The sequence below is a fragment of the Embiotoca jacksoni genome, unplaced genomic scaffold (genome assembly GCF_022577435.1).
Source record: "Embiotoca jacksoni isolate LCO1_2020_lvr unplaced genomic scaffold, fEmbJac1.0.p SCAF_11, whole genome shotgun sequence".
In the NCBI taxonomy this organism is placed as follows: Eukaryota; Metazoa; Chordata; class Actinopteri; family Embiotocidae; genus Embiotoca; species Embiotoca jacksoni.
This window is the reverse complement of record NW_027185241.1, coordinates 16146829-16173809: the sequence shown is the minus strand read 5'-3', so window position 1 is coordinate 16173809 and position 26981 is coordinate 16146829. Positions and strand designations below refer to the sequence as shown.

General features: G+C 43.6%; 1 protein-coding gene across 1 annotated transcript in view; it reads right to left on the bottom strand.

The window, feature by feature from the left end:
* LOC138194540 (nuclear factor of activated T-cells, cytoplasmic 1-like) overlaps positions 1 to 22291 on the bottom strand; it is a 62173-nt gene extending 39882 nt beyond the window's left edge. Inside the window, exons 1-6 of the mRNA XM_069143353.1 lie at positions 21898 to 22291; positions 17670 to 18768; positions 15704 to 15863; positions 6224 to 6426; positions 2693 to 2865; positions 1457 to 1597 (exon numbers count right to left, since the gene is read on the bottom strand). Of these exons, the coding sequence (XP_068999454.1) occupies positions 1457 to 1597; positions 2693 to 2865; positions 6224 to 6426; positions 15704 to 15863; positions 17670 to 18768; positions 21898 to 22009 (1888 nt within the window). The 5' untranslated portion in view covers positions 22010 to 22291. The remainder of the gene's footprint in view (positions 1 to 1456; positions 1598 to 2692; positions 2866 to 6223; positions 6427 to 15703; positions 15864 to 17669; positions 18769 to 21897) is intronic.
* Between the last annotated feature and the right edge of the window lie 4690 nt (positions 22292 to 26981).

Sequence of the window (26981 nt, the reverse complement as noted above, 5' to 3'; positions counted from 1 at the left end):
TGATCCAGTTTGTTATGTTTCACTTTTGTGAATGCAGTAATGCACTTAGTATGACATACTTGCGTCACTATACTTAACATTGATTTGTTTGTAGAAGGCTTGCATCCATGCTGGCTTGTTGTCAATTTAACTGGTGCCCTTCTTGGTTTGAATTGAGAAAAATGAATAATTCCTTTTGTTGCGATCACTTATTTTCTTCTCCAAAAATATAATAGGTCATAAGTTTTGGCATTTCTATGCCTTTTTCCAACTGAGCTTTGATCGCTTTGTCGAACCAAATTACAGATAAATAGTGACCACAATTTAAAACATTTTTCTTCTCAATTTTATGTTATTCTTCCGAAAGTCTGAACCATCCTGAAACTGTTTTCACACTGCAAATGAAATGAAAATAAAAAGATTAATTTTGATCCGAACCGAGAGCACCTCTTTTTTGATGGACCATGTTTGATCCTTTGGTCTGAGGCACCTTTCATTCCTGCTATTTTGGTTGAGACCGAACTTAAGAGTGAAGGTGTGAAAGCATCCATAAATGTTGTGGACAAAAAAGGTCTGACGGTCTGATTGGGAAGTTTCTCTATTTTTTTTTTTACTTTTTGTCTTATAATCCAGTTGCACTCAGCCCATGGAAGTTGGATTCAGTTCTTACGGTTATCTTTTGTGTTTATGTTTTTTTTAAGAATTAGGGTCTGGGAAGGGGAAAAAAAGAGGTGAGTATTTTTAAGTACATTATTAATCTATTGGCAGATACTATCGTCAGATATGTGTGACAGTCTTTATTTTCCTCCCTCGTCTTTCCTTACTTGCTGCTCATCAGCAGCCACATCGTGTTTGAATAGACTTCGACGGTCCGACTGTGCTCGACCTTTGCTCTGATTTAGTGGGTGCAATCGAGGAAATGATCACAATAATCAGTCAATCTGTGAACTTGATCAGAGGTTTTTTTCACCGTTGCTTCCACCCACACAGGGAGGAAACACACGGCTAAAAAAAATCTGAACAAATTAAGTTATAGCCTCTTATTAACTGTGCCGATGACAGGCAGCGTGAACGTCCGGTAGAAATGGTGGAAGAGAGAGCTAGTGAAAGTGAGTGAGTGAGAGGGTTAACTGTCAGAAGCAGGAGAGTCAGGGAGGGAGGGAGGGACAGCGAGGGAGAGGAGGAAAGTGAGAGAAAGCGACGTTGCACATGCTCTGGTTGTGATTCATTCCTTAACTTGTGGCGAGCACCAGTGAACAGGCAATGGAAACTTCAGCAAATGTAAATATGCTTTGGTTAAAAATATAGTGGCTTAATGCACACCACATGTGGCTCGCTGGCAAGTCTTGGTCTATTTTGACGGGAGGAGAGACAGAGAGAACGCAACTGAGGAAGAGAGAGGAGAGAGACATTAGAAAGAGATATTAGGAAAGGAAATTGAAGGACAGTAAACACAGTGTGGAGGTCTGCAGCTCACCTTGGGCCTTCTCCACGAACACCACCTTGGACTCAGGGAGGAAGTTGAGACCGCTGAGAAGCATCATTTTGCCTCCGGTGGCTGGGTAACTGTCCATGCTTTGCTTCTCCACCAAGGGAAGCTCCTGAGCTGAGCGCTGAGCTAATGAAGTAGAAACAAAGACATGGATTTCAATACAGAATGTCCACATAATCACGCCGCCTGCTAAGAAGCACAAGCCCAGCTCGCGGCCAGTAGAACAGCAGTTCTTGGTTAGGGAAACAGGCTTATCAACTTTATTATGATGATTTCATGACCCCTAGCTAAGAGGTTTTCAGCCAACAGCTGCTCTTTAAATGACATTGAAAATAAGTGCACAATTGATCAAAACAACATTTTCATGGTCAGACCTTCGTTCATTATTTTCCGTCTAGCAGCCTTCGGCCAACCACCTGTCTCTGCTTTCTATGAAATGAGGCAAGCTAGTCACTTTTAACCTCTGGAATATGGTGACCAGATTCATAGCCAGAGACATACAGTAAAATATATACTGACAGATTTATTTCATCTGTTAATTTTAGGTATTAAAGTATTTCATAGGAACTCTAATTCTCACTAAATAATCTTGACTAATGATGAACCATTTCAAATGAACCAACACAGATTAACATCCACCACTTTATTTTGGACCATAAACTATAATGCCCAGCTCTGTCTCACCATCTAACTTTAACTGGCTGCCTTGGGTGCAAATAACATCACACCTATATACACAAATGAATGACAAAGAAACAGAGGTTTCTTTCAATGGGCCCATTCAACCGTGCCAAAACCAGGGCTGGCAAATGACCTTTGTGGAACCTGTGCTAATGGGGTAGTCTTACCACAATAACGTGTGCATTCAGTCATAAAATGTGAATTTGAGATAGATAACACGTGTGTTTGGCATCATGTACAATGCATCCATTGCCTTGGCAAATTCCTTTGATCACATAAAGCTTACTGGGTGCAGAGGCACTGAATTTGCTCCAGCAGGTAGTAAAATAGTAGCTCTGTTTATTGGATTACAACAATAGATGCCACCTTTTGCTTAAGTGGAAAGCCAAGAAAAAAAGCATGCCAGATTTTGTGATTTTTTTTTTTTCTTTCTGTGTGTGTGTGTGTGTGTGTGTGTGTGTGTGTGTGTGTGTGTGTGTGTGTGTGTGTGTGTGTGTGTGTGTGTGTTTGTGTGTGTGTGTGTTAGTGTCTAAGACTTACAGCATTCGATAGGGTTGGAGGAAGCCTGGAGGGACACCGTCCGGCCGTTGGGCTGGTTGATGTGCACACGAAACACCAGCCTCACACGTGTGTTCTTACGTCCGATGTCTGTTTCCCCTTTGCGAAGCTCAATGTCGGAATTACGCAGCTTCAGGATTCCTGCACAATCAATTCTAGGGTGGAGACAGGAAGGAGGAAATGTAATCTTAAACTTCTAAGATGACGTTACATATACAAGATAATGGAAAGGTTAAGTTTATTGTTGTTTGTTTCAGGGCAAACCTGTTTGCTTTTACGGAGCAACAGTTTCAACAAGGCATCAATTTATGCTTTCCCTTTTATAACACACTCTGTAATTACACAGGAAATTTTCTACAGTGTATCCTTTACGCAAAATCAGGATAAGGTTTGAAATGGGAGCCTGTTTGATTTCTTGACTTTCTCTGTTTAAACCGAGACACTGAGCAGAGCCGCTGTGCATTAGGACCTGCAGTGAAGTCCCCACCGGTGTTACAGATCATGCACTGGAAGTTCACTGGAGCATGAGTGTGTCATTATTAATCCAGCATGTCATCAAAGACAAAGTTGGACATTATTGACTTGACATCACGGTTTTAAAAGGTCACTGTGGTCCAAGAATTAACGGTCCTCTGGAGAAACCCTCTGGCCTGAGCACACCGTGGCTTAACAGTTCCACACAAGGGTCCATCAGTAAGTCACTTCGCTATCAGAGTACATCAAGCCCATCCTGTTCTTTCACACATTCACTTCATACATTGTGGCTTAAAACACTGTTAATCACTGCCACGTGTGTCAATAGAGCCTTTTCTAAGCTGTCTGTCTATATTTATTTCATTTTACAATTTGGGAGGTAAAAGAGTAAAGTTTCCCCTTTCTTAGTGGAAAAAAGGCATTCATTTGCAGGCATGGCCTTTCATGAATTTAAATAAAACTAGTGTGGCTGGTAAAAAAGTGAGGGAATACAAATGGGATATGGTTTGGCATTTCAGTTATTTTACATGGTAGCTTTTTGGGAACTATTCCTGGAACATGGTAAATGTCAGGTTTTATACCAATCCATTTTTCCCTTGACTTTTGGTTTTCACAATTCAAATAAAGAAATAAAATAACATAAACAGTCATGCTGACTACCCACTCCTTATCAGCCTTTAACCAAACAGAAGATAATAGATGTAGTGGAGTAGTTTAAAGTCACCTTTTATGGCCTACAGCATATCCAATCAAGTTAAAGTTGAATTTAAATGGCACATTAGTGATCGTGTTTGCTGCCAGTATTGAAGTTAAGTATGCTCAGTATGTGAGTTAAAAACACTTGTATAGTGATAACTGTCAACAACTTGTTCTAAATGTTACCTTGTTGATTAGACTGTAGTTTTAGATAAAATTAACTTTAAATGAAGCTGCCTTATGTGCATATTTCCTGAGAAGAGGAAAGAAAGACAGATTGAAGCTCTCTGAAAGTTTGACTACAGCTCTCTCTGCATCCCACACAGCGAGCAAATGACTGCTGGCACGAGAGCAGAGAGATGGATGCAGCGTTATCAAGGCGACTGTTTAACAGCTCAGTGGAAACAGACAGTTAAAATCTTTTATATAATCTGTTGAGATCAAAAAGAGGGGACTTTCACTCCTCTGCTTTTAGCATGACGACAATGAGGAAAAAACACTTCCATTTGAATATTTTTTTAAAAAATCAAAACGTAAGGGACATATTAAGTCAAATGGGTGAGTGGTGCCCTTAAATGTGTAAGCTACAAAATAAAAGATGCTGCAGCCCTGCTGGAAATGATATTGTACGAATGTTAAAATCATTCATGCCTAACCAAAGAAGGCCACTGTCCAGTCAGGAAAGTCTTATGTCCCATAAATAGCTTCATAATCCCCAACGTTTAAACAAATGTTATATTCTAAAAATTAAAGATGCATTACCAATTATTTTTATGAAAAAATGTTCAACTTGAAATGGTGAAAGATCATCATGTGGTGCAGTAAGACGGTAATGACCTTTTGTAACCAAAGCTCAGATACAGTGGTTTTATCTATAACATGGAGATCTGGGCCCCAGTCCAATAAATTCAGTGCTGCCTCTGCCTTGAAGGGAGCCCCAGGACAGGAGCTACTGCCTGGATACGCTGCACAGCACAGCCACTTGGATTACTGCTGGTCTGGAGGGACGAAGAGAGGCCAAGTCTGATGCCTCAGCCTAGCAGACGGATGCTAATGTCTCTAAAGGTTAACCAGGATTATTTTTAAGAGAGTACTTCTCTCTGTTTCTGACCAAACTTTCCTTTTCAGAGATTCAATTCATATATGTTTATGATTGTATTATGTGACATGTTGGATGTTTATTAGCTCCTAATGAGCAGACTGCAAAACCCTAACTGGCAGAAAAATAAAATTAGCTCGTTAGCCACCTAGATCTGTGGTAAACGAAGTAGTAGCTACCTAACATGAGCTTTGTCTTGCAGGACAACTTACTGTGCTACTTTTTTTTTTTTTTACTTCACAACCACATCTAGACGTTTCTATGCGATCACAGCGCTGCAGACTGCCTCTGTTGTCTACCAGTTGACAATGCCGATTTTGACATCACATTAAACATAAAACAGAGGTGCGTATAATCAATTCAGTGATGGCCGAACTCCATTGAGCTGTTTTGGTTTCAGGAATTGTGCATGCTGGCTGGTCACGGCTTACTGGAATAATTAAATAGAACAGAACTGTCATTAATGTTATTAGTAGCACCTGTTGTTTTTCTACAATGGCGACTCAAAATGTCTGCTATGAATGAACAACTTTGTTTCAGCTTGACTAAATACTTTAAAAAAAATGTTTACATAACATCATTTATAAATAATGTTAAATGTAGGTTTGGTTTAGTTTACTTATTTTCATACTAATTGATTGACACTGTTTTGTTATTGCTAAATGGGTACCACAGTTACCAGTTCTGTTCTGTATGAGAATAAAGTTTTTCTTGGCTTTGGGGACCACTACAGGGCTGTGAGCAACTGCCCCAAAATCAGGATCATGCTTTTGGGATGCAGTATCATTTTCACCAAACCTATTGGTTAAGAATGGAGGTTTTAATACATTCGTCTTACTGGCATATATTGTCCAAGTCTAATGGAATAAGACCACATTTTACCGGTGGACCATGGGACGGAAATTTGGCTCGAGGAAAAATGTATACCTCACAACTGCAAGTCATTGGTCAGATTGAAGTCGCAAGTCTATGTGGTGATTACTTACTTTACCTTGGTAGAAAATCTCTTGGGATGAAAGTACAGATCTAAGATATGAAGGCCTACAGAAGTGTGTGCTGCATATAACCTATCATCAGGCATTCTGTTTGTGGAGCTAAAGCAGAGAGGAAGGTGTAGAAAGAGAGAACAGAGGGTGTTTCTCTGTGTGTGCATGTTTTAAAGTAAGAGTTCCTGGATAAAAATGTGGAAAGAGAAAGGTGGAAAGATGGACAGTACAATCTTGTGGTGGTCTGAGAGCACTCACATTGCTCTCATGTTATTTTCAGGCAGCAGAGGGATCTCCAGAACTTTGGTGTTGGATTGCATGACTTCATGGCTGGCGGTGGAGACGGTTTTGCCAGTGATGCGGTGGACCTGGTAGAAGGCATGTGGTCGCAGGAGGCGGTCGTCTGCGGTCCCGATGAACAGCTGCAGGGTGAGCGGCTCACTTTCCATGTAGCCATAAAGCTGGCGGGAGAACAAAGGGACCCAGGTGAGAAGCAACATCAGGTTTTAAGACCCCCCCACCCATCTCAGGCTACCCCTCATTTAGGAAATAGAGATTTAATGCACATCAACTACTGATAGTTAAAGGGATCTTTACTTTTAGCTCTGATACAATAAAGGGGCTGTGAAAATAGGCCTGTTTTCATTGTTTGTTTTTTAGTTAGGTTGGAAAGTCTTTCAGTGGTTCTTTCGTGAACTAGTTCTTCATTCCTTTAGAAGAGGGCGAAGAAAAAAGTCTGTGTCTGGGGTAGGGATCTCTTGTGTACAGAGACATGGACACTGACGCGAGGCTTGCTTCCCATCTCATCTGCTATTAAAAAAAACTGCCTGCAGAGAAGCAAACAGTCGACAGTGACTCAGTGTAACGTGACAGAAAAATCAAGAATCATGGGCATTCATCACAGGTCTGTCTCAAGCTGTGATTTAAACATGATACGGTAATGGTTGTGCCAATTTTCCACTTTTTGCAGTCGAAGATAAATGTCAAGTACATTTTTCTACACAGGTACAGGGGTTAAAACCCAACACCTAAATGTGATAGGTAACAACGCCAAAAAACTTCACGGAGCGCGCGGCATGCAGATGAGATCCAGCCCCTTTGCCTTTGGGCAGTTATGAACATGCATTATGATTTCCATTAAAACTCTGAGACTGTGTCCCACTGTGATGAAAGAGACTCCTGTATCAGAACCACCACTTCAAACAACTACCACTTCCTCTAGCAGGCCTCCATTAGCTGCTGCTGCTCAACTAATAAAAAGATCAAATCTTTATAAAAAAGGGAAGAAAAACTCCATAGTTTGAAAAGTGCTGTCAACTTTGGGGTCAAGTGCGCTTGAAATATAAACTGTGGCTGCCAATTTACATTCAGCGTCCCCGACAGTGTCTAAAGTAACATGATTTGATGATCTAACCAAGTGTTTAATGGCTCAAAAATATGAGCACACAGACAGGGGTTTAAATTCCAAAGTGTGGTGAAGGACAACTGATACTTTGCGAGTGATTTCAGACCAAAATAATTCGCCAACCAAGTGATTTCTGGTGGAAGAAAGTCTTAACACCATAGACCTCCCAGGATATACTTTCGTTTTGCACTGCAAAGGGGACATATGGTTGTGAGGGCGGATGTTGGTGCGGGCTTAGAAATCTCTCCAAACCTAAAAACCGTCAGGAAGCTGCAGAATCCATCTGGTACGTAGAAAACCGAGAGGACTAACTTCTCATTGCTTGGACCTCCGTAGATCCACCCAGGTGGCTACTTGACCACATGTGACATTTACTGCGAGGGATCAGTTTCTCAAGACCAGGGCTCACCAAGCCATGGCCATGTGAAAAATCCCACAAATTGGTCCAATTACCCCGGCGCACACCAGCGCTTTGCTTCAGACCAATTTTCTTTGAGCTCTGTCTGAGTGAAAACGGTGGTAACGTCAAACGGAATAAAAGACCCCCGATGTTTATCTAACAGACTGAGTCATATATCAAAAGGCACATGTAACCTATGACATAATCGGATTAATGAGTTTATAATTACCTTTGAGAGGGCAGGCAGGGATAGGGTGTGAGGAAGAGCAAGGTTGGTGGAAGACTTTAGAGCTATGTCATTGGAAGTCTGTGGAAATTAGTGCTACAGTGTCTTAGACACCTAATGCCTTTGGTTTGAGAACAAATTGGTCTGGATACTGTATTAAAGCTGTCTGGTCTGATGATAAACACAAAGATGAAATGCCTCTAGTAGTCTATAAATGACGACAGATCTTTTGGATTTGGGACAAGGTGGAGGATGTGATCCTTTCCTTCCCAGCCATACAATTTTCAGAATTAATTATCTTGAATAAAAATAGGATACGAGCAGTCATTGGAGCAGAGCATATATCCATATGCCTCAATAATCTAAGCACCAGTGGTTATCTGGTTTCGTTTTTTTTATTCCGATATCAAGGGAGTGCAACGGGAGTGGTAAAGCTAAGGCTGTCATTCATCTCCAGTTCCAACCATCATATTTTTCTCTTCAGCTCCCCATAGTGTCTCTAGCAGCTGTCTTGACCTGCGAGCTAGTCACACATGCTAGTCATCAGTGAGTTAGGCCGAGGTCAGGAGCTTCTTGAAGTCTTGGCATCCCGAGGGACCACTTCATCTACGCGGTGATCTCACCGGCAGACCCTGCTCCCCTTGTTATATTTTACTTATGGTGTCACCAGAAGTAATTATCCATAGCCGCACATGCTACCAGTTACTGGCGCATTGACTCGCGGGAGGCCTATGGTGGAGCATGAGGTACAAATCTGAAACACCGGAGCGTTAAATTAGATGACGTTGCCTCATGATTTAATAAAGAGCAGGCAGTCGCGCTCCAAAGCCGTGTCGTCTGTCACTTATGCTTCGGTAGACTTCGTTGGGTTTCTCTCGGTGACCTCCAAACATTACCTCAGCCGCCACGTGGCTGTAAGGAGGCCCACAAGAGAGGCAGGAGGAGGGTGGGGGGGTGCTTATATCTTCACTCGTCCTGTGGTAGCGCAAGATGACAGTGGCGTCTTCCTCAAAACCGTCGTGACCTCATGGAGGAGAGGAAGTGATTAATGAGGTCAGGTAGTCCTCATGGTGACGCTGGTCTTCCCAGCAGCAAAAGTAGGCGGTCTAGTCCCCCCTGGGCGACCTCCCTCAATTCCTTTACCATATGTGCTCCTCTGACCCTCTCCCTACAGTCCCCCTTCGCTTCTGCTAAACTCCTGTGATGCTCACTCAACTGCGCACCACAAGTACAAAACTTACTTCTTCATTTTTATTCTCAAAAAGGGAATAAGATGCGGGGGAGTTGCGATAGTGCTGTAAACTTCAAGTGGGAGGCTGACGCTCCACACACACACACCTGTGACCTCAACTTTGTATTTGTATCTGATGCCGCCTGAGAGGCTGGACCAGAAAGACGCTAATTTTGACCAGATGAGCTTCTCTTGCTGTAACTGCAGCCTCTCTGGCACACGCACTGTATATTTATTCTGAGATAATCTAAACCGGCTTTAAAGCGAGGCTTGATTTGCAGCTGTTTCTGGGTGCCAACTTCTGCCACTGTGCTCAGCTCGATCCATTTACACCTCCCACCGCAAGCCACTGTTGCACGAATCATTTCTGATAGCTGAGGCTCAAGTGAAACATTGCGGATATGGCAGCTGATGCATTAATTGTGTAATTGTAGGCAGCTGCATTGTCTGGGTCAGTTGTGATGGGGTGAGCTAAAAAGGGAGAGAAGAGTGAAACTTGTTCCCTTTCCACCGTTCGTTTCTCATTCGCCTTTGGACCATTTCAGATTTATCAAAGTGCAGAAAGTTTCAGCCCTGGGATACAGCCCCCCCAAATGCTGGTTTTCTTAATTTTCCTATTTGCTTCACGCATTGATAATCTGTTATGATAAAAAAAAATAATGATAGAGGGTGTTTTTCTAACACCTAAATCTATGTATTAAACAGTGTTGTTTTCATAAGACATTTCATCCTTGAGTTTCTTCAGTAATGGTGACAGCCTCAATGCTGCCTGCACCTGGCCTGACTGGCTAACGTTTAATAATGACTTGGTGGTAAATTAGATGCGTCTGACCTGGCTAGAAATTGAGTGTGAATACACTCCACAGACCTGCAGTGTGCTGCCTTCTATCCCTCTGCAGTGATTTCATCACTGCCTGGAGAAATGTCAAGACTCGTAGAAGTCCACGTGGCGCAGAGAATTGGGGGAGAAGAGAAGGAGAAGACGACTGGAAGCAGCAGAGGGAGGGTGGGGTGGGGGTGGGGAGGGGTGGGGGGCAGACTGAAATACAACAGCAGACTCAGGCTTTTTCCCATTATCACGCTCCCCTCTCTGTCAAGTGCTGACACACTCACACAGCCAGCCTTTGCTGTACCCAATTAAATGTACACTCATCCAAGTTGTCTCTCCTTCCAGACTTTACTCGATCACCCCTCTGCCCTGCCGATGTCTCCAGCGCCTCATATTGAATGCATAAGGCAACATATGCAATCTTTTAATGTGCTGCGTTTCCATGGCTGCAAAAGCAGCTCCTTTTATAAGCAACCAAACAGCCTTTAAGTTTTTGTTGAATTGAGTGCGCTGGTGTTATGTCATTGAGGGCATAGTTTCAAACACAAGCCCATGTCTAGACCAGTGATGGTCCAAATTCCATATAAAAGGAATGGCTTTGTCACCAGCGCAGCCTGCCATATGAAATATTATCCAAACCTACAGAGAATTTGAGTAAGATGATGTACGGATGACTGCTGTGCTCCCCCAAAAGCAAGACTACCCATTGGTGTCTTGCCTCATAAATCTGTGGGCTGTCTGGTTATCACCTCAGACCAGTGAAAACGATGCACATCTCGCTCCACTTTTTCCACTTGTTATTAACTGGTAATTAGTGGTAGCCCAATACCAGTGTAAGGGAAGCCCCACAGTTGGAGAACCACAATTTGCGAGTGGCATGAATACCCCTTTGGGCAACGAATAATAGCCCTGACTAAGCCCTAACATTACTTCAGGGTACGCCGAGCCCTTTTGAATATCAAACAAGAGGCGGCAGTAGATTTAATGAGCAATTAGCAGCTCCAGTATAGGGTGCTGTAGATCAGGGTTTTTCTCCGAGACATTACGCAGCCAGCGAGCGCCGGATCCCAAGGTGAAACCGCACACGTGAATAACCGAGCACATGTTTGCCGAGGTCTTTTATGTCGTCGTGGCGGAAACATACTGCAAATTTGATGTGCATTACATACAGTTGCAGAGGAAGGGAGATGGGTATTAAGCCACGCACACGTTAATAGGGATGATGGCCACATCCTGCTGAAATTACACCATGTCTGTTGCTGCTTTAGACTTAATGAGAGAGTGTGTGTATGTGTGAGGGGGGGGAAGCCCTATAGGCCAGTGATTATCCTATATGAACTAGCCATAAGCAGGACTGCACTGCGAGCTGTGCAGTGGGTTTAATACACTACAGGTGTTGTTGTCTGCTGTTACCAAGAGGCCTGGCGGATGTCTGTGTTCAACTGAACCCATATTTTAGATCAGAGCAAGGTCACGTCCTCGGTTACTATATTCTCAATGCAAATAATCCGGCACAATTCCACTTTTTTTCCCCAATGTTCTCCTTTGGAAAAACCCATCAATCATTGTTGTGGCGGTACTATGAGCAAAGGTAGACCAGGTTGTTGGTTTTTCCTGCTTCCAAAATCATCTTCTAGACGTTTGGCATAGCTGTGGTGAGAGAGGGGAGCGTCTGGAACAGTGTGAGAGGAGCTGATAGGGTGCCCTTGATCCCCTTAATGGCGTTGTGGTCTGCTGCAGTAAATAAAGTGGAAAAGCAGCCACGGGGGTCACAAAGTGAACCAATGGCTTCGGAGGAAGGGAGGGAAGGACGGAGTGCAGAATAAATGGCCGAGATTCGGAACGGGAAGCGCTGAGAGACGGGTGCAACCAGCAGAAGGGCAATGAGTCGAGGTAACCCATAATCTCGAGGTTTTCATCGGTGTGCGGCCGGAGTAAAGACACTCCGTTCTCCATGCGTTCACCCATCCCACATTCTCTCCATCCTGTGTGTTTGGCAGCACTGAATGTGGTCTCGTAGATTAGCTGCAGTTTAGGATGATGTCACATTTTATAGGTGCTAAACTTTCCTGGCTAAAAAACACGTCTGTTAAGGAATAACAAGACAACAACAGCAAATGAGTACCTGATCATTTTGGTTTGACTATCTGTCAGTTGCCGTCTCTCCAGAGTATATCGTAGTCTAAAGAAACACTGTATCCTGACATGTTTTTCATCTGGCTGTTTTTTCACCCAGTGTTGCTTTCCAACACAAATGTCACCATCACTCATGGCGTTGTGTGTCTGATCACCCGTGAGATAAAAACACATTGGAGGCTTAGATGACTGGGCTTCAACCGAGGGAGGCCTCCTGGTGTGGGTTTGGGAGATGGCTGAAGGATGAACGTTTCACATGGAGTGACATCCTCGGGCCCCCCAGGGACAGAGGGAGGCACCGGTGTACGGAAAAGGGGAGGTGACGTCCGATGGGTGCTGGGATTCTGACTCCTATCCACCCCCACGCTCAGCCAACCTCAGGGCTACTCAGGTCTTAATCAGCAGGATACAGAGCATCTCCAGGGGCAGCAAAGCCAAGCCCCAGCTGCCTGGTGACTCCCTCTGCCCCTTCTCTCTCTTTCCCTCTACACACTACTGTTAAGCAGCAAGCGCACACACACACACACACACACACACACACACACACACACACACACACACACACACACACACACACACACACACTTTCTTAGCTGCTTCCTACACCCGTGCCCCCATGTCATTATTGACTCATTCTCCTTGACTGCACCTCACCCATCCACTGCCTGCCACTCATTACCACAGGGCACTGGGGACTACAGCATGCCCTATCATCCAAGATTACAACAACACAATCTCACACAACACCACAACAAAGACAAAGAGTGTGATAAAGAGTAAGAAAGTCAGGTTCATGAAAGATTCTGTACTTAAAACTCTGCAAAAACTCCCTGCAGACACACTGCATCTCCTTCTTCTACATTTTACCCTCTAGCATGTACACATGGTTGCCTAATCCTTATAGATTTATCTTTCTGCCAGCTGCCATGCTGGCAGTGTTTTCCACTGTTATGAAACGCTCGAGGTGTCCCAATTGACTGCACATGCAAAATAAGAGGCATAAATCACTCCTCACCAAGAAGTAAGAGTAAAATGTGAGCTATGCAAGCATGCAAGCAGGTGTAACGGTAAAACAGCTGTCGTCATATTTTCTCCGTGGCTACTGCTCACTAAAACTGATCGGGATATGCAGTAAGACTCACAAAGTAGACAATAATTTAGTGCCTGCGAAGCATGAAATAATCAAATAATCTGGACAACAGTTTGTATGCAAAGACAAACTGGTGACTTCTTACTCTGGCCCCTACAGAGTTAGACAGGGGCGTTAACTAAAAAAAACGTGTTTCACCTGCCACTGCTGGGCGCCGCAGGCTCAGTCTGGTCAGCGTATTGCTGTAGCATGAGAGGGTCTGTGGGTAAACCGACGATTCACCCGCATGTTTGATATACAAAGGTTTGTAATGAAGGGGGATAATTACCTGTATTTACAGAGAAAACCTGAAGGGCTGACAGGAATGTTTATAACACCACATTGGCCAACAGCTGTCAAGTGCATTTGACATTGAGCAGACCAGGATGTGCTGACAACATCTATTTACAAAACAGCTGCAACACTAACAACATCCAATGCTAAGTGTGTGACAAGGAATGACCACCAACCTTAAACTGTACTGTGTAAAAAAAAATAAAAATAAAAAAAAAAAGTATTTCACGGTGCAGGGTTTGCTTTGGCTGCATGAAAAATAGAGCATCTGCCATGTAAAATATTCATTCTTTTACAAAGCTATTAGCCACAGATGCCCCGACAACTACCAGGATAAATCCAGTTTTAGTTTGGATGAAGTGCATTAAAGGCAAATTTAGCGTCACTCTTCAGGGCATACACAGGCCACTAAATCCTCACCTTGTGTAAACGGAGATGTCAGCACAGTGGGATGACAGCGCAGCACATAAAGGAGGTCTGTGCTGCGCTGCTGGTGAGAATGACGCGTGCTCTTTAAATGTTCGCCAAGTACAATAGTGAGAGGCGATGGTCCTCCTCTATACTAATTGAGTCAGCGTGCACTGCTGCTGGTCAGGGTGACCTTTTACAGCAGTAAATTGACTCTTAGTTACAGGGAACATTAATAACACTGTATACAAGCGCATACTGAAACATCTACTGTAGCTTGAACAGTGGAAATACAGGACTGCTGCAGTCAAAAGTTACACAATTTTTTTTAAAAGCCAGCTAACTAAACCTGCAATGATAATGCATTGGACCATTGAATATCATGTCAGTTTAAAATGAGTGACCCGTACAATGTAGTTACTTTTAATGAGCACAATAATGGACATGGAGCAGGTGGAAGTAAGTTTTCAAAGTTACTGAGCAACATCAGCACCTGCGTTATTCGGGGTTTTTTGACCACTTGTACATGTGCATTTGTGATTTCGCCATGGATTTGAGCCGACAGCGCACATATTGAGTCAAAGTCAATAAATCGGCAACTGAGACCTGTGAAATGCTTCAGAAAGCCTACAGCAATGAAGCAGTGAGCCAGGTGAGGTGTTTTGAGTGGCGTTCCTGTTTCAGGAGGGGCAGAAAGTTACTGTTCAAAACCGAAAATGGTACATCAAGTCAGGAGTTCAACAAGGTGGGTTTTCTTTGACATTTGCAGTGTTGCACTACGTGAACAGTGGCACAATGGCACTTTGGCTTGCCCACTCATGGTAGGTTGAAAATGTGCCAATTTTGTGCCTGAAAAAAAACAGTGTCCACCCTTCCTACTCAACAGATTTGGTCCCTCCGACTACTTTCTCTTCCCTAAAATTTTACAAAAAATTTGATGTGCTGCTCAAGTTTCTGCTTCATGTTTAAATTGCAAATGAAACTGTCCAGATGAACACAAAACAATGTGTAACACAAGTGCTGATGTTGATCAAGTGATGTAACTTCAAACACTTATTGCTTCCCCCTGCTCTGTGCTCTTCACTGTGCAGCAGGAACATTCTCTGAACATTTTGATCGCACCTCCTACAATGGTTTCTAATATTTCAGATTTAAACCTTAATAGATGGAGACAGTCTGCTTAAATCTGATCTTTTGGTACATCTAGTATGTGGTAATCCTATTTCTCAATAAAAAGCAGAAACAGATCTATCAGATAATGTGTGCATGGTTTCAACAGAAATCTTAAACTATCATTGAGATTTAAACTGATCATCCAAACTGATTTTAATATTTTGTTACTGAAATGAAGAAAAAACAAGTAGCAAGAGAACATCAAAGTCCAGACTCATGAAAGTTACAGTATGTCATGGCTGCTGTGACCTTGCTCTGTGACTTCATGCTGTCATAAAGTCAGCACCAGCCAAACGTCCATGTCACTCGGCTGTTGTTGGACAGAGAAGCTGACGTTAATCAGCGTGCACTTGTTGCCACTTCTGCTGTAATGACAGCAAATTTGTACACAGTTTAAACACACAAAGATAACTTGATCTCTGGTATTTAAAAAAAGGTCCCAGTGAGTCGTCAAGATCCGATTCAATCAAAAAATATTTTCCCTCTGAACATAAAGTGGTGACTTACCTGCACCACAGGGTGTCCTCCAGACAACGCTTTCACGGCTCCTCGGCTGCCCTCCGTCTCGTAGTGAGCCCTGTGGTGGGACTTTGGCTGCACCTCAATCTGTAGGTTGTACGGGCCGGAGCACGACGGAAGCTGCCAGTCGAGTGCTGGCAGAGATGGGCTGCAGTGATACGACACATTAATCGTTATTTAGTGAAAGTTTTACCATTTATCTGGTCCAAAGATGTTAACTTTCTGTGCTAAACAGTGTGTGGTTATTCCTTGTATTAAAACAGCAGGTGCTGTGTTTTACAATTCCAGTTTACTTGAAATAGAACCATAAGGACACATGGAGAATCACTGTCTTTCTGTTTTCTCTATTTTAGTTTTCATTTTATTTGCCAAAATAGTAATGGTGAGGTTGCATTTTTTTCCCCAGGGATCAGTGGTCCCATCGCTGTCAAGGAAGTCGGAATCAAAACTTTGTAAACTTGCTTTAAATTACTCTTGAATTGGGACACTTTACTGTAATCCAACTGGCTTGATCTTCCTCCATTTCATCATGGGCCATAATTTAATCAATTGAAGTCATTCCCTGACGTGTGTAATTCCTTTGGCCTGGGTAATAATTAGTCGCCCTTCTTTTTGTGACAAATAAACGAGAGACAAATGTGCCCTGGTTAGAAAGCGGTGTGTTTTGCCTTATGGTGTGACAGGTGGAAACAGACATGGGGAGTTATGAAAGTGACAGTGGGAGGAAAGACATTTCTGGGGCACAAAAACAAATCTCTCTAACTGGCAATAAGGCTGTCTTTTTGATCCAATTATTATCCATTTCAAATTGATAACTAAAAAATTATAAAGTAGCACCAGTGTTTAGACAATGGAGTTATTGTATATATAGTGGAATAAGGTCAGCAGTACACCCTGCGTTGGAGCATGATATCTCTTTGTCAGAGCTACAGCTGGCCTCCCTCAACATCATTGTTCTCGAGATGGCGAGTCGGAGCTTCCCATGTGAACACCGTGGAGATATCTAAACCAAAACAAACACGCGCAAGACAATATTTGTCTGTGCCGGATGCCTGGTAAACGCAAATCCCTGACCTGAAGGGTGGCTCGACTGAAACCAATCTCTGGCATCTTTGTGGAGCTCGCGGGCTGTTTGTTGACCCAAAACGAACCGATTTCCCCCCGGAGGGCTTTATCTACCCCGTCAGTGCATGACATCACATTAGCTACACAGAGAAAGATGGGCCGACGGCGCGACAGAGCAACGCAGCGAGCAGGCTGATTAACCCGCAGGCTGCTTCCCCTTCAGCCAGGCCTGTCACCGTTACTTCCTGTTGCTCACTATCTTAATCAAACACTTGATTTCCGACAGGAAAGTGTGTTATTGGCTTGGAAAAAAAAAAAGAAAAAAACCACGAAGGAAACAAAGGGAATCAAAAAAAAAAGCTTACCTTGCTTAAAAGACAAAAATCAATGGCATTGTTGAGTGCATGAGTGTATTTGTGTGCGTTCGTGCGTGTCTATGCATTTTTATGTTTGTGTGTGGGTTGTTATAGCAACAGTGGCACATGCTGGACAACTCCTCCCTGTGAAATATGATTTATGAAATAGTTTTGATCTTCAAAGAGAGCTCTTTTGGAAGTGAAGAGCATGCAACTTTGGATTTCTGCCTTTTGATATGGCCTTTGAAGATTAAAAATGAAAACAATCTTGTCATTGCAATAAATAACAACACAAAATGTGGAGACAAAAAGACAACAACAACATAGGGATGCTATTGGATGAATTGTACTGTCTGTAAAATAATGGTCCTTAGACTTAATGATAGAAACTGTAAATCTAAATAAGTAAAACACGTGTGTCTTTGTCTTGTCAAGGCAGTTTTTAAGCACGATAGCTGGGTGTTTCATAATGTGGATACACATGGTAAATGTTGATAAAGGATGACACTGGAAGACGGAGCAGGTCGACCTACCTGAGGTAAGGCTTGGGTTTGGACCAGGAGTACGGATGTTGGGGAACATCCAGGAAGCCGCCGCAGTAGTTCTCCTTCTTCAGAGCCAGGCGGGAGGCGTAGTCCTCATGGCAGAGCTCCCCATCAGGACCCAGCTCCTCGCCGCCGGGCTCCACCTTCAGACCCATGGAGGAGGAGTGATCCAGCATTGTCTTCCGCGTCTTGATTGGTATTCCCTCCCCAATGTCTACCACTCCGTCTGTGGTCAGGGCGTTGATGGCTGCCACAATGGCGGAGTTGGTGTACTGGTTGGTGTTGGGGAGCCAGTTCTCATCTGTTACACTGACCCTGGGGGAACCATGCGGAGAGGGGATGGGCGACTGGTTGGGTGAGCAGGATGTCTGGCGGTAGGAGGTGCCATTGAAGCTGTACTTTCTCTTCCCCATGCTGCCGCCATTGCCTCCGCCGCCTCCGCTGCATGAAGGGGAGTTTGGCCTGGAGCCGCGAGGTTGCGCTGGCCAGCCTTCTTCTGCCACCGCTCCTATCTGAGGTGAGGTGGAGGGGGAATGGTGAGGGGATCCTGCAGGGCCGACGGCATGCGGACATGACAGGAGCGAGGACGACCCACGGGGAGAAACGCAGGGAGACTGCCAAGGGGAGTTCTGTGGGGAGTTGTCATAGTTGTAGAAGCCAGACTCGTAGGACGACGCCTCGGAGTTACAGCTGCGGGAGGAAATGCTACTGGCGGGGCTGAGGCAGCTGGGGTCGCGGTAGCCGTCTGCGTTGGGCAGTGTCAGCGTGACGATGGAGTTAACTCCCCGTTTGATGATGTGGTCCTCACTGCTGCTCTCTTCTACCTCGTCCTCCGGGTACTGGCTGTAGGCCGTGATCTCGATACGAGGGCTCTCCAGGGCCGGAGCCCCGTTGGGTCTCAAGCCGTGGGGGAGGTAATAGCCTGACGCTGCATGGTTGTCATTTTGGAGGCTGTAGCCTGTCTGGTGGCAGGAAGAAACGGAGATGACTGGGCTGGACTGTAAGGTGTGGTACTGACTGGCCAGACAGGGGTTGCCCATACCCAGTGGAATAGACAGGCTGACATTTGGTGTGTAGCAGTATGCATCTGAAAAAAAAAGAAGTAGACTTTCAATATGTCGAACTATAAGTGCTTGGAAATAGTACATTATGGTGGTAATTAACTGTGATTAAGAACAATACCCCTACACAAATCCTACCAGTACGTATTGCAGAGACCGACTACCCCCCATACGTACAAACATCTGGAGAAGCTTAGCAATCATCTCAGAGCAGTTACTGTATGCGGTTGCTGTGTAGTTGCAAGTTGCACAGCCACTCTGTTTGTTTGATCAGTTCATCTAAGGCTCTATTTGGCACACCCTGCTGTCATATGTACTCTACAGGAATTCCTCCAGCAGCGCTGATGGATGCTTTATTTGATTGATTGCATCACTCACTGAGTGAATTAGGCCCTCCCCTGTGGAAAACTGACAGCACTCTCGCATCGCTCTGAGCTCGTGATTAAGTCAAGGAGAGTTTGCTGCAGCGTTACACACAGATGCGCCGACACACACACACACACACACACACACACACACAAACAAAGGGCAGGCACAAGCAAGCACACAAGGAAATCAAAGACAGACAAGTGCAATGACATGCAGACTCAGTCATACAGCCTGGCAGGTACGTCTCCTCAGTGAGTGGATGCTGGCTGCTGTGTCAACAGTTGTAAACCTCACCCCTGCCTTTTTTATTGATAATGTCAATGAGGGTAAAAGGGGTCACAGGAAGAATACCATTCAGTCTGAAACCCAGCACAGGGCATTCCCCTCAATGCTATATTTGTCAACCACAATGCTGTGCATCACATGAAATGACAAATCTGTCACACACAAATTGTACGTGGGTGGGCGAGCTATTTTCAGAGGTGGATGTGCGATGTGACGCAGAAATGTTTGATATATCAGTTGGAATTATTCAGGCATAATTGTATAGTAAATGCAATCTGAAATACACTCTTTCTTTTTGAAAACTGTGAAACACATTATTCATTAGACAGAGATTTAAGAAAGTATAGTTTTCTAAAAAAAAAAAAAAAAGTGGGTTATCAGAATGATTAATATGAGATTTTTTTACAGCCTATTTCACAGAGAAACACACTCACCTGCATCATTTTCCTTCTGATGGCAGAATAAACATAAGAAACCCTCGTACCCACCTCTCTCAGGGTCTTTCTGGACACCTTGGCTGTACTCAAACGTATATCTGAAATCAAACTCTTGCTCTTCCTGCTGAAAACTCATCTTTGAGAATTATAAACTGTTTCCACACAACAACCAGTAATGCCTTCAGCTCAGTCTTCTGCTTTTCTCCTCTGGTTTGAACAGATGCAAATCTCCTGCCCACTCCACTCTTTGGGACACACCTCCTTACTTCAGGCCTGACTGACTTTGCTTAGAGTTTCAACTGTTTGTTGTTGTTTTTTTTTCCTTTTGAATGTGTGTGATCAGTGCACTGCGCCGCAACATAATTCACTTTTTCTAACACCCACTCAAACACACTGAGGCTTTCACTTATGTGTGCTGCATGATCTTGAAACTTGGCTTTTCCAGGTCACACGTGTCACGTCTGCTGAGCTAACAAAATGATATTAGATGAGAACTCACAGGGTGACACGAATGAAAGTAAAAAAAAAGAATCAATCTTCAACACAAGGCCAAGCCTCTGCAATTGTTTGCAGTGCGTTCAAAATGTGGTGTAAGCAGAGTTAATTAGAAAACACTGACTATGACACAGATTATAGCGTGCTGTCTGTCCTCCACAATTTTTCTCAATTATGCTATCGTGATCAAAACACTCTCTCCCCACAAGCCAACCAGCGTGACTAAAGAATGGATGGGTTTATCCACGGGGTTTGCGGTCTGGTCCAGACTCAGACTGACGGGACCTCAGTGAGAGATAGGTGGTCGCCCAAAGAAGTCATCTGCAGCCTCTGGAACTAAGAATCCTGGGGCCACTTATTGCACATGGCTGACTATGGGCTCCATGGCAAAACACCAGCAGGGTGTGTGTGTGTGTGTGTGTGTGTGTGTGTGTGTGTGTGTGTGTGTGTGTGTGTGTGTGGAGGTTTATGTGTGACAGTAAAGCATACTGCTGAAGCTGTGTGTGGTTAAGTATGTCTCCTTGTCAAGCAAGCGTCCCTGAATGCACAGATCACAGCTCTCTCGCACAAACAACACACACGCACACACACACACACACACACACACACACACACACACACACACACACACACACACACACACACACACACGTCTGCAACCAATTATAAGGCTTAGTACAGAGGGACTGAAATGAATACAGCTTGCCACCATCCGTCTGAAACCTCAAAGACTAAATTAAATTTCCTAAATCCACAAAAAGACAGTGACATCAGCAGAGTGAGCTGAGACAGAACCTACTATCGATGACTTCTGATGGACCAAATCTGATTTTGCCACCATAAATCTTGAATCAAAGAGCTTCAAAGTTAGACTTTGCTTTTAGTGGCAAACTGAAGCTGAATCATCCTCCACAGCGAACTCTAAAGAAAATAATATTTAGCAGCTCCTGAAGGCTGCTCCTCAGCTGGTCCCTGACCCCTGACCTCCCACTGCACCAGGGGAATCAATAATGAATAATGATTTTAAAAAGTGATAGTGCAGGTGAGAGCAGCAGTGTGACTCTGTTATCTTTCACTGCATATGATGAGAAGCACCTGCAAAGTCAGCTGGAGAACCTTAATGGTGTAGATGTAAAATGAGTGCATGCCTCTCACTATACATCCCTGAGCTAATTTAATTATTGTCCAATGATCAAGCAAAAATATTATGTAGCATTTAATTGGTGACATTTAAAAATAAAAAAATAAATACAAGTCACTCCACATAAAAGACGTTTCCTTGAAGTTAATGGTTATAACTTGTAATAATATATCTAAGTGCCCAAATAAGGATCTGTATTTGTCTCGAGGATTACATTGCAGTAGCCTACATGAAAAGTTTTCTAGTGTACCCAAATAAAAGCTCACAAAACGCTTGACCCAGACCAGCAGTGCACAAGGTTCCCGTCTATTTGCATGCAGCACCTGGCGTCAAGGCACGTTAAAACCAAGAGGAAGAAGAGCGAAGACGGGCAATAAGCGCCTGTTAGAAGTTAGAATTAAAAAAAAAAAAAAGTAAATGTATTTTACCTTCTTCTGCAGACTTCATCTCGGCGGTGCGAAGCTGGAGTCCCCGCTCCTTACCAGCTGTTGCTCCAAAGCTGAACTTGAAATTGACGCTCTGGCAGAAGGTATCCTGCATTCAACAAGCGATGCGCAACTTTGTCCGGCTGCGAGTCTGATAAGCAACGCTTTCACCGATGACTATTCACAACACAACTGATTCACTTCATACACCGTTAAATAAAAGCATGATTCGCAAAGAAAAGCAACTCTGAAACACGGCGCGGAGGACAGCGCGCACCAGTTGGAACAGGAGTAAATGTGGGAATGGAGAAGGAGACCGGAGCAGGTACGGCTGCTGAGGGGACCGTAGTTGAGGTGAGTTTGGCTCTCCTCGGCTCAATGAAGACCTTAAAGAGTCTCCCCAGGTCGATGACGCAGCGCGGTTTGTCAGAGGGGCCGGCTCCCGTGCTTTTAAAGCTGGAAAACACCCTCCGTCCTCCTGTCAGTGCGCCGCCCATCTGAGGATGACGCGAGCGGCTTTTGCAACCTCCTGGACCGCCTGATGATGTCTTCCAGCATGGGATCCCATCGGAGGAGGTGGGAAGTGTGTGTGTGTGTGTGTGTGTGTGTGTGTGTGTGTGTGTGTGTGTGTGTGTGAGTGAGAGAGAGAGAGAGAGAGAGAGACAGAGAGAGAGAGAGAGAGAGAGAGTGAGGTAGGAGAGAAAGTAAGAGACTGACAGAGAATGACAGACTATAGTAAACTGATGTCAACAAGTGATCCATCACATTATAGTGTAAATAGTCAACAAAACAATCAGCACAAGCTTCTCTTTTTGTACTTATGGGAGCTTTTGTTTGTTGTTATGGAATCTTAGATGTTTACATTTTACTTAATAGCTTACATGTTTACATTGAAACTGATGTCTTTGAATGAAATGATATGTTTATGTATTATTTATCACAACAGGCCCTTAGTTTTTCCAACATGTAAATGTAGCATAATTCAAGAGTTATATATTCTGTAGATGATGAGAACACAATGAAGCTAATGTTTCTCCATGTTTTTCATAGAAGACCCTGAATGCAGTCTGATTTCCCCCTAGAAGAGTTTTGGGGAGTTTAAGTGGAAGGGTGGATGGAGGTACCCTGCAGAAACAACAACGTATCGTGTGTTGCAGTACATTTACTGATATGACCATAAAGACCTTCCCCGTTAACATCTGCAATCATGTTATTATAAGATCATTAACGTTATTCAAACATTCACCCGATCCCCACGTTTACAATCAGAACTCAAACACGATCACATATCGTTTCCAAATTGGTTTTCCTTGTGTTTGAGGGAAATATAGTTTCACAGTTTCGCCCAAAACAACCATCCTGAACCACAGACAGCACAGACGCTCCGTGGTCTTCATCTCTGCTTTCCGCTACTTTGCATCAACTCGGTCCCCAATGAATCTGCGGCAATGCCTTGTGCTTTGCTTCTGTTTGAGGAAAATACTGAGGTTCACTCGTCTACTTGTTTTCTTAATTGCACTATACTGCCATTCCTCACAGTAATAGTTCTTATTATATGATGTTATTGTATTATGGGGTCAAGACTGATACAGAAAGATAAAAATAGGTGTTGCTATCTGAATATATACATGATTAAAATGTTGGGGAATGTAAATATACCTTGCATTTACATTTAAATATGGTTGAGCAGAAGAAATGATATAAATCTTTGAGTGCCAACTGCAGTGATTTCCATAATAGGAACACTTAAGCAACTGACAGTGTAATGGACACTGTAAGCTTACACAGATAAATTAAGAAATTGTAAAGATGTGTGTCCTTACATACCCGCAGAGGCTTTTAAAAGGTGAGAGAATCTAATGGGGGGTAAAAATGTATCTGTTGAATGCATATCTTTTGGCATGTGCAAAGCCCTGAAAATAGAGTCTCCATTATATGGGTCACAAATAGCATGGAAATGATAATGACAAATAGAAAAATCCCGTATAACAAGTGGAACTGGAGTGCTGGTAGCTGCCATGAGCGCAATTAACAATGCCTTAGACAAGCTACGATGTAATTTCTTTTGAACGGCGTCCAGATTTTAAGAAAAAAAACAGACTCCCGTGAGTCTGAAATGTAGCTGGCAAGCTTGAAGATGATCACACATAATCAGAAGCAGACAGCCTTTTGGGGGCAGGCAGGCTGTGGGGCAGGCGTAAGCAGACTGCACGGGGGAAAGTAATAGTACGCTGTGTTTTCTTTGCCTACAGTAGCTCTCTGGCGTCAGCTGCGGCTTGGCCGATGTGCATGTGTGAGCTCAAAGATGAAAAAGCAGAATCACATACTTCGGGAGATGAATTATGATACAAACCAGCGGTAGGAAAAAAGTAGCCACACAACTGATTGGCACTGTCAGCGCGACGGGGCTGCACTAGTTGTTGAACAACCTTAAAACCCTGTGGTGGGGCACAGTTCAGTGGCAGTCTGAAGGCTTATCTTGATGGATTCTGTGATACTGAATAAAGAACCATTAGCTACAGTCTGTCAACAATAGTCAGAGCACTTCAGACCATCTACAGTGACAGACATTATAGCCATCAGGTCATTAAGCAGTCTATAAATCATTTAAAAAGATATGCCCTGTTGTGAGAACCTGCTGGTCTAATGATTCTCAGAAGGTAGTGAAGTAACTATGCTTAAGTAACTTTACCTTTTTTAATAAGTAATGGCTGTGTATTACTTAGCAGTGAGAGTCAGGTTCATGTTCAAATCCCCCAAACAGTTGAACTATGCCTAGACTTTTATGTAAAAAAAATATCCACACTGAGAAGTTCTAATTCAGATTTGTCACGGGAGAAACTTAATAAGCTTGCTGGCTGTCAAAATGTTGTCTCTTCGTGCTGCCACCTAACAAATGTGCCTATAAAGCTTTAATTGGTGCATAAAATGTGTTACATTGGAATTCTCTCATGCATTGGTGTCATGCCATTTTCCACCCTCTTATCACACCAAAGTATGTGATACACCCAACAGGAAGATACTCATCTCGTACGATCATCTCGTTCTCATTCCCAGGATGAGTGCAATGCAAAGCAATTGGCAGTGCCACAAAGGGGCACTTTGGTGATGGTCTGGTTGGCCCGTTTGAAGAGGGAAGTCATACGATGAATTACAGAGTGATGAAGTCCATACAGAGACGATACGGGGTATGCTGGATGGGATGAATGCAGGACTTTCACCTGAGAGACAGGTGTTGAATCTGCGAGGAAGCGCGTCCAAATATGGTCACTTCTTGCTCCAAACTGCTCCAAATTCACAAGACAGACAAAATCCGAAATCGCGTCCCCAGATCGGATGTTCACAAACCAGACGTTCACAAACCAGTGGTTGACATCACTGTTGGTTGCCGCTTAGACGTACTGTACATGACGTTATTTCCGTAAAATGACTTGCATTGCCCCAAACCACTTTCTTTTCCTGAACCAAAACCATGATGTTTTTGCTGCCTAAACCTAAGGCACCTTACTTTACACAGGTCGGCGAGGCAAAACGTGACACTGACACAATATCCTCTAGCAGACTGGCAGGTGTATTACATACTTCGATGTGATACTGACTGCACTGATGATAAAGTTTGTCTTTGTGTCTTTCTTGGTTAAATATTATGATTTGCCACACATCGTCAGTAAAGCTGAATTCTAAACAGGTTGTTTTGAAGAGACTGGAAGGACTTAACATCTGTTCTGGAAATGTACGATTATAATTTATAGTGTTACTACATCTGGCCCTGTGACATTGCACGCACTGAGCAGCCACAACATGTCTGCGGAGAGCATTAGAGACACAGGACGTCTTGGGCTCAGATTTACGAGTGGCCTGCTCCTTGCTCGTGTGTTTCACAGAAAATGGTAATTTCTCGTGTCCTTGTAAACCGAGACATGCTGCTTTTTCATTTGCACAAATTGAGCTGTTACTATTTTGTTTTGCTCTTTTCCTATAATTTGTTATTCCCTAAAGTAAGGGTATTTGTGATCCACTCACGCATCACCATGTGCCAAAACCCAGACCAGGAGTGTCCGATGCGGAGCTCCAACTTGGTTTCTTATGCTTCTCCTCCTGTGCTCTTGCTGTTCGGCTGTGCATCGCTTCAGTGCGGTGCATCACTGTAAAGGGACAGGGAATCTCTGCCAACATAGCTGATGACACAATAAATGACAAGAGTAGGTTTTGCAGCATGAGTGGTGCACTTAAAACCAGTGGTTTGGCCCAGGAGTCCGGCTCCATCCTGGAATGGTCAGAGTGTGTTTCTTAGAACTCTCCATAACAGATTTACACGTAAAAGACAAACCAAAACTTGACAGGTATAAATAATCACATCTGAGGCTTTCCAAGCTCGGGGCTCAGTCCTGTCATATTTGTTTGTCTAGACTTCAGGAACGCTACCATTTGGAAAAACAGGGCGCTTTAGGCAGATATTAATAAGACCATGGACACTAACAAGATGTGTAAACCCGGAGAAGTGCAGCTCACGCCGAGTGAATCTTTGTGTTACATAAAAATCAAGGCTGCAAACCCAAGCACTTCCCTTAAGCTGCACAGTTAATCCTCTCCTTTTACAACGTATAATTCATGTTTGACATATCCGGGGAAATGTGCACACTGGCATCTTGAGTTCCCTACACTATTATTATCTATTTTCTAAGTTTTTCTGTGAGCCATAACTTGAATCAGGCTGCTTTTAATAGCCGTAAACACAAATTTGTGTGCACTCTGTTGATACAAGTTTATTACTCATCCGTGTTTAACCCTACAGCATAAGTGGCAGCTACCGCAGCCACAGACGTGGTTACTAGTCACCTCTTGTGATTTTTTTTTTGTTTTTTTGTCTGATGCGAGTGGTGATGCTGTTAAATGAAGAAGTCTGCGGTTAATGAAGGCAAGTTGTGAATGGCTGAGTTCAGTTCCGTACTTTGGCGTGAGTGTACACGCGGGCACGGGCTGTACACGCTTCCCCACTTCTCCTTTTCCTCTGTTAGTATACAGATGCATGGAGGTGCATACTTCTGTGCTCACAATAGAGAACTGCTTGGAGCTATCTTAGGCAT